The 12,609-nt window shown below is 31.2% G+C and overlaps 2 protein-coding genes across 6 annotated transcripts; one reads left to right on the top strand and one right to left on the bottom strand.

The window, feature by feature from the left end:
- Positions 1–15: 15 nt before the first annotated feature.
- Positions 16–9,463, bottom strand: LOC123695798 (phospholipid scramblase 1). Of its 5 annotated transcripts, XM_045641831.1 has the most exons (7): positions 9,407–9,442; positions 9,144–9,339; positions 7,561–7,881; positions 5,955–6,220; positions 5,411–5,635; positions 3,634–3,795; positions 16–1,414 (listed from the first exon to the last, which is right to left on the bottom strand). In XM_045641831.1, the coding sequence occupies exons 3-7, from the start codon at positions 7,874–7,876 to the stop codon at positions 1,355–1,357; spliced, it is 1,029 nt and encodes a 342-aa protein (XP_045497787.1). In that variant the 5' UTR covers positions 7,877–7,881; positions 9,144–9,339; positions 9,407–9,442; the 3' UTR covers positions 16–1,354. The 5 variants fall into 5 exon arrangements, with proteins under 5 accessions (XP_045497787.1, XP_045497714.1, XP_045497849.1 ...); XM_045641758.1 differs by having other exon boundaries at positions 9,156–9,463; XM_045641893.1 differs by lacking the exons at positions 9,144–9,339; positions 9,407–9,442 and adding an exon at positions 7,945–8,203 and having other exon boundaries at positions 7,561–7,904.
- A 483-nt stretch (positions 9,464–9,946) lies between these two features.
- On the top strand, positions 9,947–11,589 carry LOC123696545 (ras-related protein Rap-2c). The gene has a single exon (XM_045642848.1). It carries the CDS (start codon positions 10,296–10,298, stop codon positions 10,839–10,841), a length of 546 nt encoding a protein of 181 aa, XP_045498804.1. The 5' UTR covers positions 9,947–10,295; the 3' UTR covers positions 10,842–11,589.
- The last annotated feature ends 1,020 nt before the right edge of the window (positions 11,590–12,609 follow it).

The raw sequence follows: 12,609 nt of genomic DNA, 5'->3' as shown, positions 1-12,609 counted from the left end.
AAATAAAACAAGGAATATGTATTATTTTATTTATTTACGAAAAATGTGTATTTCACACAGTATAACATACAAAATACTAAAATAAAATGCATAAATATATTTGCTGACTTATATTTTACATAAGTATAACATCATAAGAGATTATTCATTAGCACCAATAAAATAAAATCATATATCAATAAACATGAAATTGTTTTGAAATATAAACAGTAATTGTATTGAAATATAAACAGTAGGTAAAAGACTAGAAATTTTTTATAGTTGGCTACATTCAATACCTACTTTCAAGCTCAATTAAATATGAAATGGTTTTGTTACTTTAATAAATAAAAAATGTGTAGTATGAAGGAATGATGAGTACCTACAACACTCCAATTCTATAAATCGAATGTCACTGAAATAACTCATCAATCTTGAAAACATTGCATTATAAGTTTTGTGATTATTGCAAATATAAAGAATATTAGCAGAATATATTATTGGCCAAATTTATATTAAACCTGACGGACTATTATGGCAAGTGATAGTTTAAATGAGTAAACATTTCTACATTAAAAATACTTAGAGCCGGTTTCATGGCTTCCTGATAATATTATGTTCGGTTTTTTGAGCTTATAGCTTCTAATATAATGTAATTACAAATAATTTGTTTGAAATTTACGTCATAGTGTCAATTAGACTATCAGCAAGTGCCGAAACCGGTCTCTATTAATGAAATACATTAACATTAAGAAAACAATGCAATGTGATCATTTTCATTTTGTGTTGTTGATTACGCTATTGTTAATATTGTTTAACAATAACCACCGTTTCATATTATTAGTTCTGTATTTTAATTGTTTTTATTCACAGAATATTTTCTGAAGGTGACTCGATCGTTTAGTGTGTTTACAATTATTAACAAAATGTGAGATTCATATAGAGAATACAATAATAATTATATATAAAGCAATTTCACAAATTTACATAAGGGATACAGGAGTATAATATATTAAAATGCGTACAAAATCTTAATAATATCAATAACTATTAAAGTTTTGTGCTTATTATATTATTTCTAAAATTCATAGAAAAAAAAAACATAGTAAAAATAGGATTCAATGTAGCAAAGACACTTTGCAAAAATATTAAAATCAAATAAAAATATAAATGCTCTTACACTTATGGTACTTTAACTTATACAAGCAGAACTCATTATGTATAAACCTCCATTTTCCTTAAAAATATGTGGTTACAATTTGATTATTATATCATTGCGTAATACATCAAAAGCAAATTTATTACAAAATAATTATAATATACTTCTAGATCTAGAATATCATAACATATTGAGTTAAAGTCGAACATTTAAATTTTAAAGCATGCCAGGTCCGTCGGATTCATGGTTTCCTGTCTTTTCGAAGAACATGAAGTCCTGGGAATAAAGAGAAATTTATAAAACTATAAGGTTTTCCGTAACTTGAGTTGATGGAGGATTTTTATCATATAAACTATCGACAACCCTAGACGTTTTAATGCAGCCCTATTGCTATTGCTAACCTGCTAACAATTACAGACTAAATTTCATCTTAATACGTTCAGCATTTTTTGAGATTCTGTGATAAGTAACTTTCGGTTTTAAATATTATATCTATAGATAATATGTTACTGGTAGCAGCCATTAAAGTATCAAAGAACTCTCCTACATTTTGGCCATTTTTGTCATATATATACAGCTGAATAAATAAGATGATTCTGGTCTCTATAGTATTCAATTTGATGTAGGTACATAATAATTATATTGAATAGCCTTGAAAAATAAAATGACGGCACGCGCGATTTTGAGACTGAGTCACGTTCCCACCACCGATCAAGAAAAATTAGTTTCAAAGTAACTGTTCTAACTATACCTATTTGAGACAAATAGGTAGGTTTAGTTAAAATTCGAAATAAAACATAGGTAAGCACACTTTTTAATTTTTTTAGTTTGTCTCTCTGTTTATCAGATTTTGTATTATTAGCCCAGAATTTCCATGAGATTAAGGTTTACGCAGGAAAAGTTCTAGAATTCTAGTTCTACTTTTTTCACGGGCAGGTAAGTACCACGCGAGGGACGACACGGGTAGTAGTAGCTAGTACTAACTACTGGAGTTCTCATTAACAGTATAAGCCCGTTAAATTGCACTAGAATAGTTTCACCTTTAATACTAGTAGATTATTTAATCAACTAATGTTCATATTAACAAGATAAAACCTATTAAGGAGCTTTTTTAGATACTTAAAATCATCATTCATTAATAATGTTACATTCATTAGCAATGTTATCAGAAAGTGTGTGAGATATTTTTATATTAATAGGTACCTAATTAAATATGTAATAGCAATTGAATTTTACTCGTTCCAATTTGTACTTCATTAAATTACCGCCAACCATTTATCAGAAGTTTTCGCTTATTCTCGAAAAAATATACGTATTTTTTTGAGCTGAATATTTATATTTTATTTATTTATTTATTCTTTATTGTACCTACTAAACCCACTGATCTATCTTACTGTATAAATATCTTAATTGATTTAAATGTACAAATGGCGGCCTTATGGCTCTAAGCCAGCTCTCCCAGGCAACCTTCGAAAATAATAAATACAGGGTGTCTCAGAATGTTTTTCGTTTTTCAACTGACCGTTATGCCGTCAACCACTGATAGTGGGGGGAGGGGAGAGGTCTCAAACGCTTGGCGGGTTTCTGTAGTTTAGAAATGATGAGTAATTACATGGGATCGCAGCGAGCGTCTGGCGTGCGATCGCTTTACAAAAACAACGATTCGTACACTATTGTTCGGCGTATATAGGATACAATTCAATATAACAACATTACGAAATGTGCCAAGTGCTAATTTGATCAAGCATTGGGTGCGTAAGTTTGAAGAGACTGGGAACACGATGCCGGATAAATCAACGGGGCGCAAAAGAACATCGAGAACGAGCATGAACGTCGACCGCGTTTGCCAGTCTGTTATGGACGACTCGCGACAGGCACTACGATTGCGCACAACTTCCTTAAATTTTAACAAATCCACGGTGCATAGCATTATTTCCCAAGATTTGCATTTTCGCCCTTATTAAATTGTTATTGTTAAAGAAATGGAGCCCGATGATCCTGCTAAACGAGTCAAATTCTGCAGGACAATGAAATTCAGGAGGAGACATCTCTTGGCCACCAAGAAGCCCAGATTTAACAACTGTTGATTTTTTTCTGTGGGGCTATCTAAAAAGTAAAGTTAACAATCCATTGCCACCCAACTTGAATGCTTTGAAGCAAAGAATCACTGAATAAATCAACGCTAATCCAAGACCAATGCTCCAGCGAGTGATTTAAAATTCTAACTCCAGACTAAACGAGTGTGAACAAACTAATGGGGCGCATTTGCAAACGATCGTTTTTCATAAATAAAATTCATGAATTGCCCTTTAATTTGATGCTAAATAAAACTAGTTTGTATCTGTGTAGTCTTGTAGTCTGTAAGTTAATGTTCTTATTTTTATTTCATATTAAAAAACGAAAAACATTCTGAGACACCCTATAGTTAAAGATTTCGTGTAAATTAAAATAAAAATTGTTTTTGTTACGAAAGACAAATAATAAATATAACTTACAATTAAAAAGCATGCTCCCAACAAAACGGCTTTTATCCTGACATCCAAATCCATGGGGAAAGTGATTCCAAAGTAGTCGGAATCTGTGAATGCTTCCCGAGCCAAACCGGACCATTGCTTGGTGATTTTTCCAACTTTGGTCTCACCATCTTTCGAGTATATCTAAAATAATGAAAAAAAAATGAAAATATTCACGTAGTATTAATGTCAAAGTGCAGGACACAATACAGGACTTTCGGTCGTATGGGCTTTTTGGGCTAGGAATAAAAAATAATTTTCATTTTTTCGAATATATTATATAATAAAATAATGTAAGTAATATAATATTAACCTATCCAAATGGTTTTTGAACAAATTCGAAATGTTATTATTATATTTCATTCAAACGCTACATCGCTTTCTTTCATTCAATTTCACTTTTAAAGAGAAAATAAATAATATAAAATATCGCGTGAAATAAAAATATGTTAGTTGATAAAAATTATCGTTATTTTACCGGGCTTTTTGTTTATTTCAGAAAATATTCAAACAATTCTAGTAACTTCGGTATAATATTAATTACAATAACCCCTAAGCAACTCTGTAACATTATCACGATAAATACATAAACTTAGTTTTAAATAAACACTGCACTTTATCTTGTTGTTTATTATTAGGTCAGCATTTATCTATTGCAAAAAATAAATAACAATTCCAATAACTATAATGAAATAACAAATGTAATTAATTCAAGGAGAGAAGGTGTAGACTATAGTTATTCTAATACCCACTATGTAATTACATACTTAAGAGGGTATATTGATGAAGGTTTTCATTTGAAATATATTGTATTTACTTCTGTTATTTAAAATACACAGACACAAATATGGGCTTGGTACTCTATACCTACTATTGATTAACTAGTAACTACATTTTATTGTTTGTAATTACTACAGGATATACATATTTTTCTCGCATCATGCCAGATATATTTTAGTGTTATAATATTATAATCCCCACCATTTCGAAGATTACGGTTGTATAAAATGGCAATTTAATTTATCTAGACGAAAGTATTTGAAAAACAACCGTAACAGTGTAATTAATAATTTGGTGTAAACATGGTTTAGGTTTCGATTTATGCGTCAGGATTCAATGGAATACATCTACGTATTCATTTTATACTAGGTTCCGATAATATGATGCAATCATTCATATAAATATAAATTAAATTATGACTGTACAATGATATCTCCAAGTTGCCAGTTACTTGCTAGATTATACTACACTGACGTAAATTTATTTCATATCAAACCTATAAATAATTATAAATTACTGTAAGTAGTACTGCTATCAGAGCATTAAAAATAGTTAAAACTTTATTCTTAATTCATGTTCATTAAAACTTGAAAGTAAACATTTATAGTAATTCCAAATTCACTGCTGATTTAGTGGCCCTATAGGTAAATGATAAATGATGAAATGCTTTCATAAGCCGGGGTCTTCAGGTGGGCATAAATTGACCACACAACAACTGATTTAATAACCGAATATTATATGAATTACAGCGCAAAATAAGTACTATAACGAGTCGCCTATTTAAAATTCTCCAAATTCAAATTCAAATTATATTTATTTGCAAGAATGTAGTTACAGATCCTAGATGTTTTAATTACAATGTTATGTGGCTAATACATTCTACCCACTCCAAGAATTCCTACCATTTTTGTCACCATTAAAACGCCAAAATGTAGTGTAGTCCAATTAAATCCAATCAAAAATTAACAAGCATACTCACATTAAACTCGACATCGCCACAAATCGAGAACGTACAAACGGGTCCCTTAATTCTCAGCACCACTTCGCCCATGGTATTCTTAACCACATAGCACGGTTTACAAATAGACCACTCCTGTTCTATGGTGCCCACCACGGTGCCGGGGGGAGAGGATACCTCCATGCTTTGCAACCAGCATGGGCACCAGCATGAGTCGCAGGCGAGCGGACGGTTTAGGTGTATCACCTGGAAATTTATTTTGTTACAAAATTAAGATACAAAAAAGTCGAATAAAAATAAATTACATATCAACGTGGTTGATAATGTTAGAAAGCGATTGGCATCTGGGTCCCGGATATAAAGCAAATTAACAGACTTTACGATATTCCAAGTGTACTTAAAATTACGCAAATCAACCATATTGCTCAATAGTCTTCAAAAATAATAGTTAAGTTTATTTAAGCCGGAGTATTAAATTAAGTGATCAATTTGAAAAGTTTCAGTAATTAATTTAAAAATAAGGAAAATTATAGCGACAGTGGTCATTAAAATTACATGTAGTTACCTCATTACGGAAGTTATCCATGATCTTCATATCGAAAGGACGCATCGGGCCGCAGCAGTTCCTGGTGCAGCAATCATTGTCTTCAATAGCGTAATACACCTTCTGCCCAATCGCGTTCTTTATTGTGTACTTATTATTTGTTTCGAAACCAACAAAAAGTTCCAATAGCTCCACCTTTTGATGGATAAGCAGCTGATCAATCATAGAAAGGTATTCCAAGCCCGGCGGACAGTTGCTTAGCCCTTGCGGAATACTCATCCAACCACCTGAAAATCATTTGCGCATATTGACCGTTAGAAGCAACTCATGATCATGTCGAAAGTACATATACATGCTGTCCCAAAGTTCAATACACATATGTATCTATGAGCAAATATGGAATCGAAGATGATGATATTTTATCAATAAATAAACATTTATCGTTCATATTGTTATAAATACTTACATTTATATGAATTACAACACAACAGTCAACACAACCCATAACACAAACAAAACCTTCATATCATTATTTCAATATATTTTATACAAAATATATAAATAGGTATAAATGCCAATAAATTATATGCCCTCCACCACTGTTTTAGTATCAATTATAGGATACTGGAACCTTATTTCATCCTCAGACAAAAACTTTTCATATTTATTTTCACTAGATTTAAACACTACTTTATACAAACGATGAAATGTCCGTTTCACATTGGGAATATTGAATGTTTCCACAAGTACATGTTTATCTTTTAAATTTGTTAACCTTTTATGTTTAAAGGTAAACAATCGTTTGAACTTTGAGTTAATCACTGGCTTCTTAACTTTCTCTTGTGTTTCTTCAAAAAGTATATCAAAATTATTTTTCTCACTATTTTTGAAGATTTGCATTATTAAAAATTAATACACATTTTTCAAATAATTGAGAAATTAATTTTATTTGTTTGCAACAAAAAGCAGTACTGCTATCTATACTTTAATGGAATATAATGCTATTATGTTACCTATCAAGTGCATGCCTTGAAATTGTACTTGGTAAACATCATTATCTTTAAAGAGTAATTACCTTAAATACAACTAATGTTAAAAGTAAGATTGAACAATTTCCAATAATGTTACTGAAATTTGCTTATTTATTAAATTAATCATCATTATAAACTATTTTAGCAGCCAGAAATAAAGTTTTATCACTCAATGATATATACAAATTACTGAATAGTAATGAGTGTGAAATAATGTTTAAGAGAAAGTGTTCATTATGGATTTCCCATGATATTGATATGGAAATATATAACATGCACTTTTGAACTATTTTAGGGAAATACCTAGTCAATACATATCCTTTATTTCTTAATTTTGTTATAATGACAATTTAGTTATTAGTTTACTCAACAATTGATTTAAGGAACTGGAGATAATTTGCTTCTATAGAAAATATTTCTTATAAATCAGCTATGGGTTTTTACATCTTTTCTAGGAAAAAGTAATAAACTTATGCATACCCAACTAATTGAATAGAAGGCTGATATTATCCCTCCATGCCCCACTTGCATTCTTTTACAATTAAGTAAAGTATCATGTAATTATTAACTTAATTTCTTTAAATCAATATTTTTACCTGGAGCTTGTGCTGGTCCAGGTTGCTGAACAATAGGCGCTGGATATCCTTGCTGTGGATGTGGGTAGCCAGGAGCATATGCATGTTGAAATCCAGGCTGATAACCTTGTTGAAAGCCAGGTTGGAATCCTGGCTGAAACCCATGCTGCATGCCAGGTAATGGCTGAGCGCCAGGTGGCAGGGAAGGTGGTGGTCCAGGGTATCCCACTTGAGGATTCATGGGGTAGCTCTCATTTGGTTTCTGTCCTTCTGCTGGCGGGGCATAACCCTGACTAGCAGGAAAATTTGGACTATATGGTGTTGGTTTGTGGGACATATTGTCTGAAAATTAATCTATATTTTAGATAATTATTCTATTCTATATTAGATAAATTAATCTATATTTCTCACTTTATTTTTTATGTATTGTGCAATATGTACAGTAAGTATTATATTCTAACTATAATGGAATGGTATGGTTACTCAATAAATTTACAATCCTTTCCTTATGAGTTGTCATTTAAAAGGGTTTAGCAAACAAGTCAAATCATAGTTTTATGTATTTTCCTCAATAGAATTTGTTATACATAGCTGTTATTTTTTTTTATTATTTGAATTTTAAAATATTAATTAGTTATTTACTTAAATTCTTATTCAGCACATGTTAATTTTTACTTATATTTTTTTTGTCTTCAAATTAAATTAAACTGTGATTGTGGCAATTTAATAACAACTAGCTTCCGCCCGCGACTTCCACGCGAAGACTGACATCCGCGCGGATGGTTTATTTCTCAAATTTGAACTGGGAAGACGTTTCTCACTAAATTAATATTAGACCCGTAAATGACCGTGTGTTCGCGGTTCTACAGAACAACTTCTATGGAGGAAACTGAAATATTAATTTTTTTTTCTACGTATTTTCCCAGGATAAAAAGTATCCTATTTTATGCCCAGGATAATAAGGTATAATAATACCAAGTTTCATCGAAATCGAACCGTCAGTTTTCCCGTGATGCCTTCACATACAGACAGACCTGACAAAAATTTTTTTAATCACATATTTGGGTTTGGTATTGATCCAGTAACACCCGCTGCTATTTATTTTTTCAATATTTTCAATGTACAGAATTGACCCTTCTACAGATTTAATACTTAAATGTAAAGCTAAGTTACTTGATGTAATTTTAACTTGTATACAACCAGAGTGGAGACCATTAATCAATTTTTAGCATACTATTATGAAATAATTAAATAGTTTGTGCTATAATATTGTGCAGCTGATGGAAGTTTTATAACAATAATCACCGTTGATAGAGTACAGTAGGTACATCGAGTATTTAATTGATAATGGGCATCCTGAAAAACTACAATTTTATTTAAAGAAATAAAATATGTATCACAAAACTTTGCCCATTATTTATTTACTTTCAAAAAAATTTTTCCGTACAAAGTTTCCTGTATAAACAACAAATTACAACTTTACCGGAATATTTTAAATTGAATAATTATTTATGCATAAAATTACTACAAATTTAGAAATATAATGTGAGGATATAAAGCGTAGGTATATATTTGTATAAAACATAAATAGAATGAGAACATACCTGAGTACCTACCTGACTACCAATATTTATAGAAATCTCGCAAAAACTCGCTCTGGATACGAGTTAGAGAATCGCAAATTATAGTCGGTCTTTGCCTGCTTGTATATGATTTCTGAACTCAATACCGAGCGACAGTAATCATGTCAGTCAAATACCTATTCCGTGTTTTTCATCTAAGTATACCAACATCTAAAGTCTGAAAATAACGATGTTCATAATTTATTTTTACTCACGCTGAAAAATCTTAATACCTACTCAATTACCTATTTATTTATTTTTATTTAGAAAAACAAATTTATGACAGCTATCAGCAGCCATGGAAAATGTCAATTCGACAGTTGTCTGTTGTAATTTGTATGCCGAGCACAGATTAAGTATACTATAATCGATGCCGAGGATGTATGAGAACACAGATAAATAATATAGTGTCTGAATTCATTTGTAAATATTAAGAATCTGTAATAAGTTTTTAAAATCACAGTTTCAAGTTCAAGAAATCACGACAATAAAATAATTTTCATTTTTCTTTTTCTTCTTCAAAAATATTCCTATTTTCCGGTTTTTTAAACCAGTCATTATAGGTACTATATTTTGTTTGCAAATGACTATTCGGCCTAAACACTTTAGCAAAATTATAAAATCCATATGAGATATTATTGAATTCAGGATACTATAGAAATCATTTATTTTAGTAATATCAAATCAAAATATAGCTTTAAAGATTCTGAAGAATAATAATGTACCATTTTTTTTATATATTGCAACATTGCCATCCGGTTTTGACTAAACTCCATTCACCAATCAAACCATTGCAATTGAGTGCATTGACCAACCTGCTGCTGCTGCCTATTCCAGCATTCAGCGATTCAGTTGAATAGATGTTGCTTCCGCGTTTATAGCTTCGGGTGTAGTAAAGTGAAAACTGAAAATCGAGTGTCGCGATGCAAACACAGATGTTTTGTTACTCATCAAACTAAAATGGCGTCGCTGTTTATCATATTTTAGTTATCATTCTCTACGTGAACGTTCCTCAGTGATCACATCCGAGTGAGTCATAAACCAACATAGCAATGACATTTTTATAGCACAAAGTGGAAATACGTTTTTAAACGTCGTAAGAAGACTGGAAAGTGTTATTTTTGCAATATAATAATGCGCGAATTCAAAGTAGTTGTGTTGGGTTCGGGTGGGGTCGGGAAGAGTGCTTTAACCGTGCAGTTTGTGAGCGGATGTTTCATGGAAAAGTATGACCCCACAATAGAAGATTTCTATAGGAAAGAAATTGAAGTAGACAATTCTCCATGTGTTTTAGAAATTTTGGATACTGCTGGCACTGAACAATTCGCGTCTATGCGAGATCTGTATATAAAGAATGGCCAAGGATTTGTAGTAGTGTATTCGTTAACAAATCACCAGACGTTCCAAGATATTAAACCAATGAAGGAATTGATTACGCGCGTGAAGGGTTCTGAGCGCGTGCCTATATTGTTAGTCGGTAACAAAGCGGATTTGGAACACCAGCGCGAAGTGTCACAAGCCGAGGGGTCTGCTCTAGCTCAGATGTGGGGCTGCCCGTTTGTTGAGGCTTCTGCTAAAAGCCGCACCAATGTCAACGAAATGTTCGCGGAAATCGTGCGTGAAATGAACGTTAGTCCTGAAAAAGAAAAGAAAACTTATTGTTGTTGTACAGTGCTTTAATAATTAGAGTGTAATGTGGCATTTATTTCTCGTAAGACTGCAAGGGCGAGGTGGAAGTGTATTCTCCTCGGCCCGACGGCTGTTCGCCTCCAGGGCAGCCTGGGCGGCGGCGTGCCGGCCCCCATCGCTGGACCCTTAGCGATCGCGATGCGCGTCATATCAAGTTGTTAATATCTTTGATACATACCATTGTCCAATCGAGGTGCTTTATCTTATATTTTCATACTTTAGTACTGGTAGATACTCCCGCAATAACCATTATCATGTGGAATCAAAACAAAACATCATTTAAAGGGATTTTTTTTACATGTATTATTAAAGGTTCAGAATCAAAATAGCTTAATTTTCTTTTCTGAAAACAAAGAAACATGTTGCAACAGTTGTCATTGTAAGCAACAATAATAATGTATTGTAAATTAATGTAAGTCAACTTTGTACATATATATTATTTCATGAGATTATAATGTGAAAGGACAAGGACGGTTTTAGGGAATAAAAAGCCATCCAAATATGCAATAATCTTATATGATTGTGTAGAGTGAAGTGCAATGAGTAAGCGTTTTACACCTAAGTCATATGCAAATTGTGTTTTATTGTGTAAATTATGTTTATATTATGAGAAATCAATAATCAAGGAAATACAGACTTAAGATTTGTCGAGGCGTGATTGTGTTTTAAAAATCTACCAGGATTTGTGATAATACATATAACAAAATATCTATAATAAAAGTTTTAAGTGGGAGATTAATATGTGAAGTTTTATTCATGGAATTACAAGGTAACCTTTTTTAACGTTACTAAGGAGCATATTTCTAGCACAAAGGTGAGGTTTTGTTCTGTTTGTATATCTTGTATATGTGCATAGATATGCATTTTTTTACAATTATTGCTGTGCTCTGCTAATTCTAGTGTGCCTTTGATCTTGTTTGTTTATTTTATTATATATATATTTTTTAAATTTAACTATGCATCATCATGAGATACGCAAAAATTAACAAAGAGTTAACGCCGGAACTGTTATTGGCTTTTTGATTTTCTTGTCTGTATAATATCTATTTTAAACAAAAAATTTAGCTTCATATTATAGTTGCAATGTTTTAGTTAATATTTGAAACAAAATATTTTTGTTATAATATGATTTAAGTGGCAAGTCAGATGTAATAAAAAATCACCAATTTGATTTGACACCATTCCAAATTGTATTGAAGTTATACAAACCATTAACAGTACTCTTTAAATACTATCCAAGCAAAAACAAAGCAATATTTGTGTATAATTATTGTAGAGTACATTGCTTCTAATTGACTATTATAATATTTAACGGACCTTCTCAAAAATAGCGGAAGGTTCTCAGTTTGTTGTTATGTTTTACTATTTTTAAATTTCTTTTGTTATGATGATGCTTCAGAGGAATTTTTCATTAGTTTCTTATGTATAAATAAAATATTATTCTAGATCTAGAGGTTAAATCTCAATAAAATAAAATTTATTTTCTAGTGACTTAGATCCGGTAATATTCAATATACCTTCCACCTCAAGTAAGTACTTGAAAGTGAAAAATCCTTGCAATACAAGTGTTATTATTTTTTTGTTATAACTTGTATATAATTTATACCTAGATATTTATTATATACCATACTATTTTCTGGTATTTGATTAACAACATTTGTGATACTAGAATTACATATTATATTTTGGGCTTTACTTGAACATGATTAAATTAACAATAAACTGGATTCTTACTTGTTTCAGTTATCTAGATTTTACC

Source organism: Colias croceus, chromosome 1 (assembly GCF_905220415.1).
Source record: "Colias croceus chromosome 1, ilColCroc2.1".
In the NCBI taxonomy this organism is placed as follows: domain Eukaryota; kingdom Metazoa; phylum Arthropoda; class Insecta; order Lepidoptera; family Pieridae; genus Colias; species Colias croceus.
Note: the sequence above shows the minus strand (reverse complement) of the source record. Positions and strands in the feature narration are given on the sequence as shown.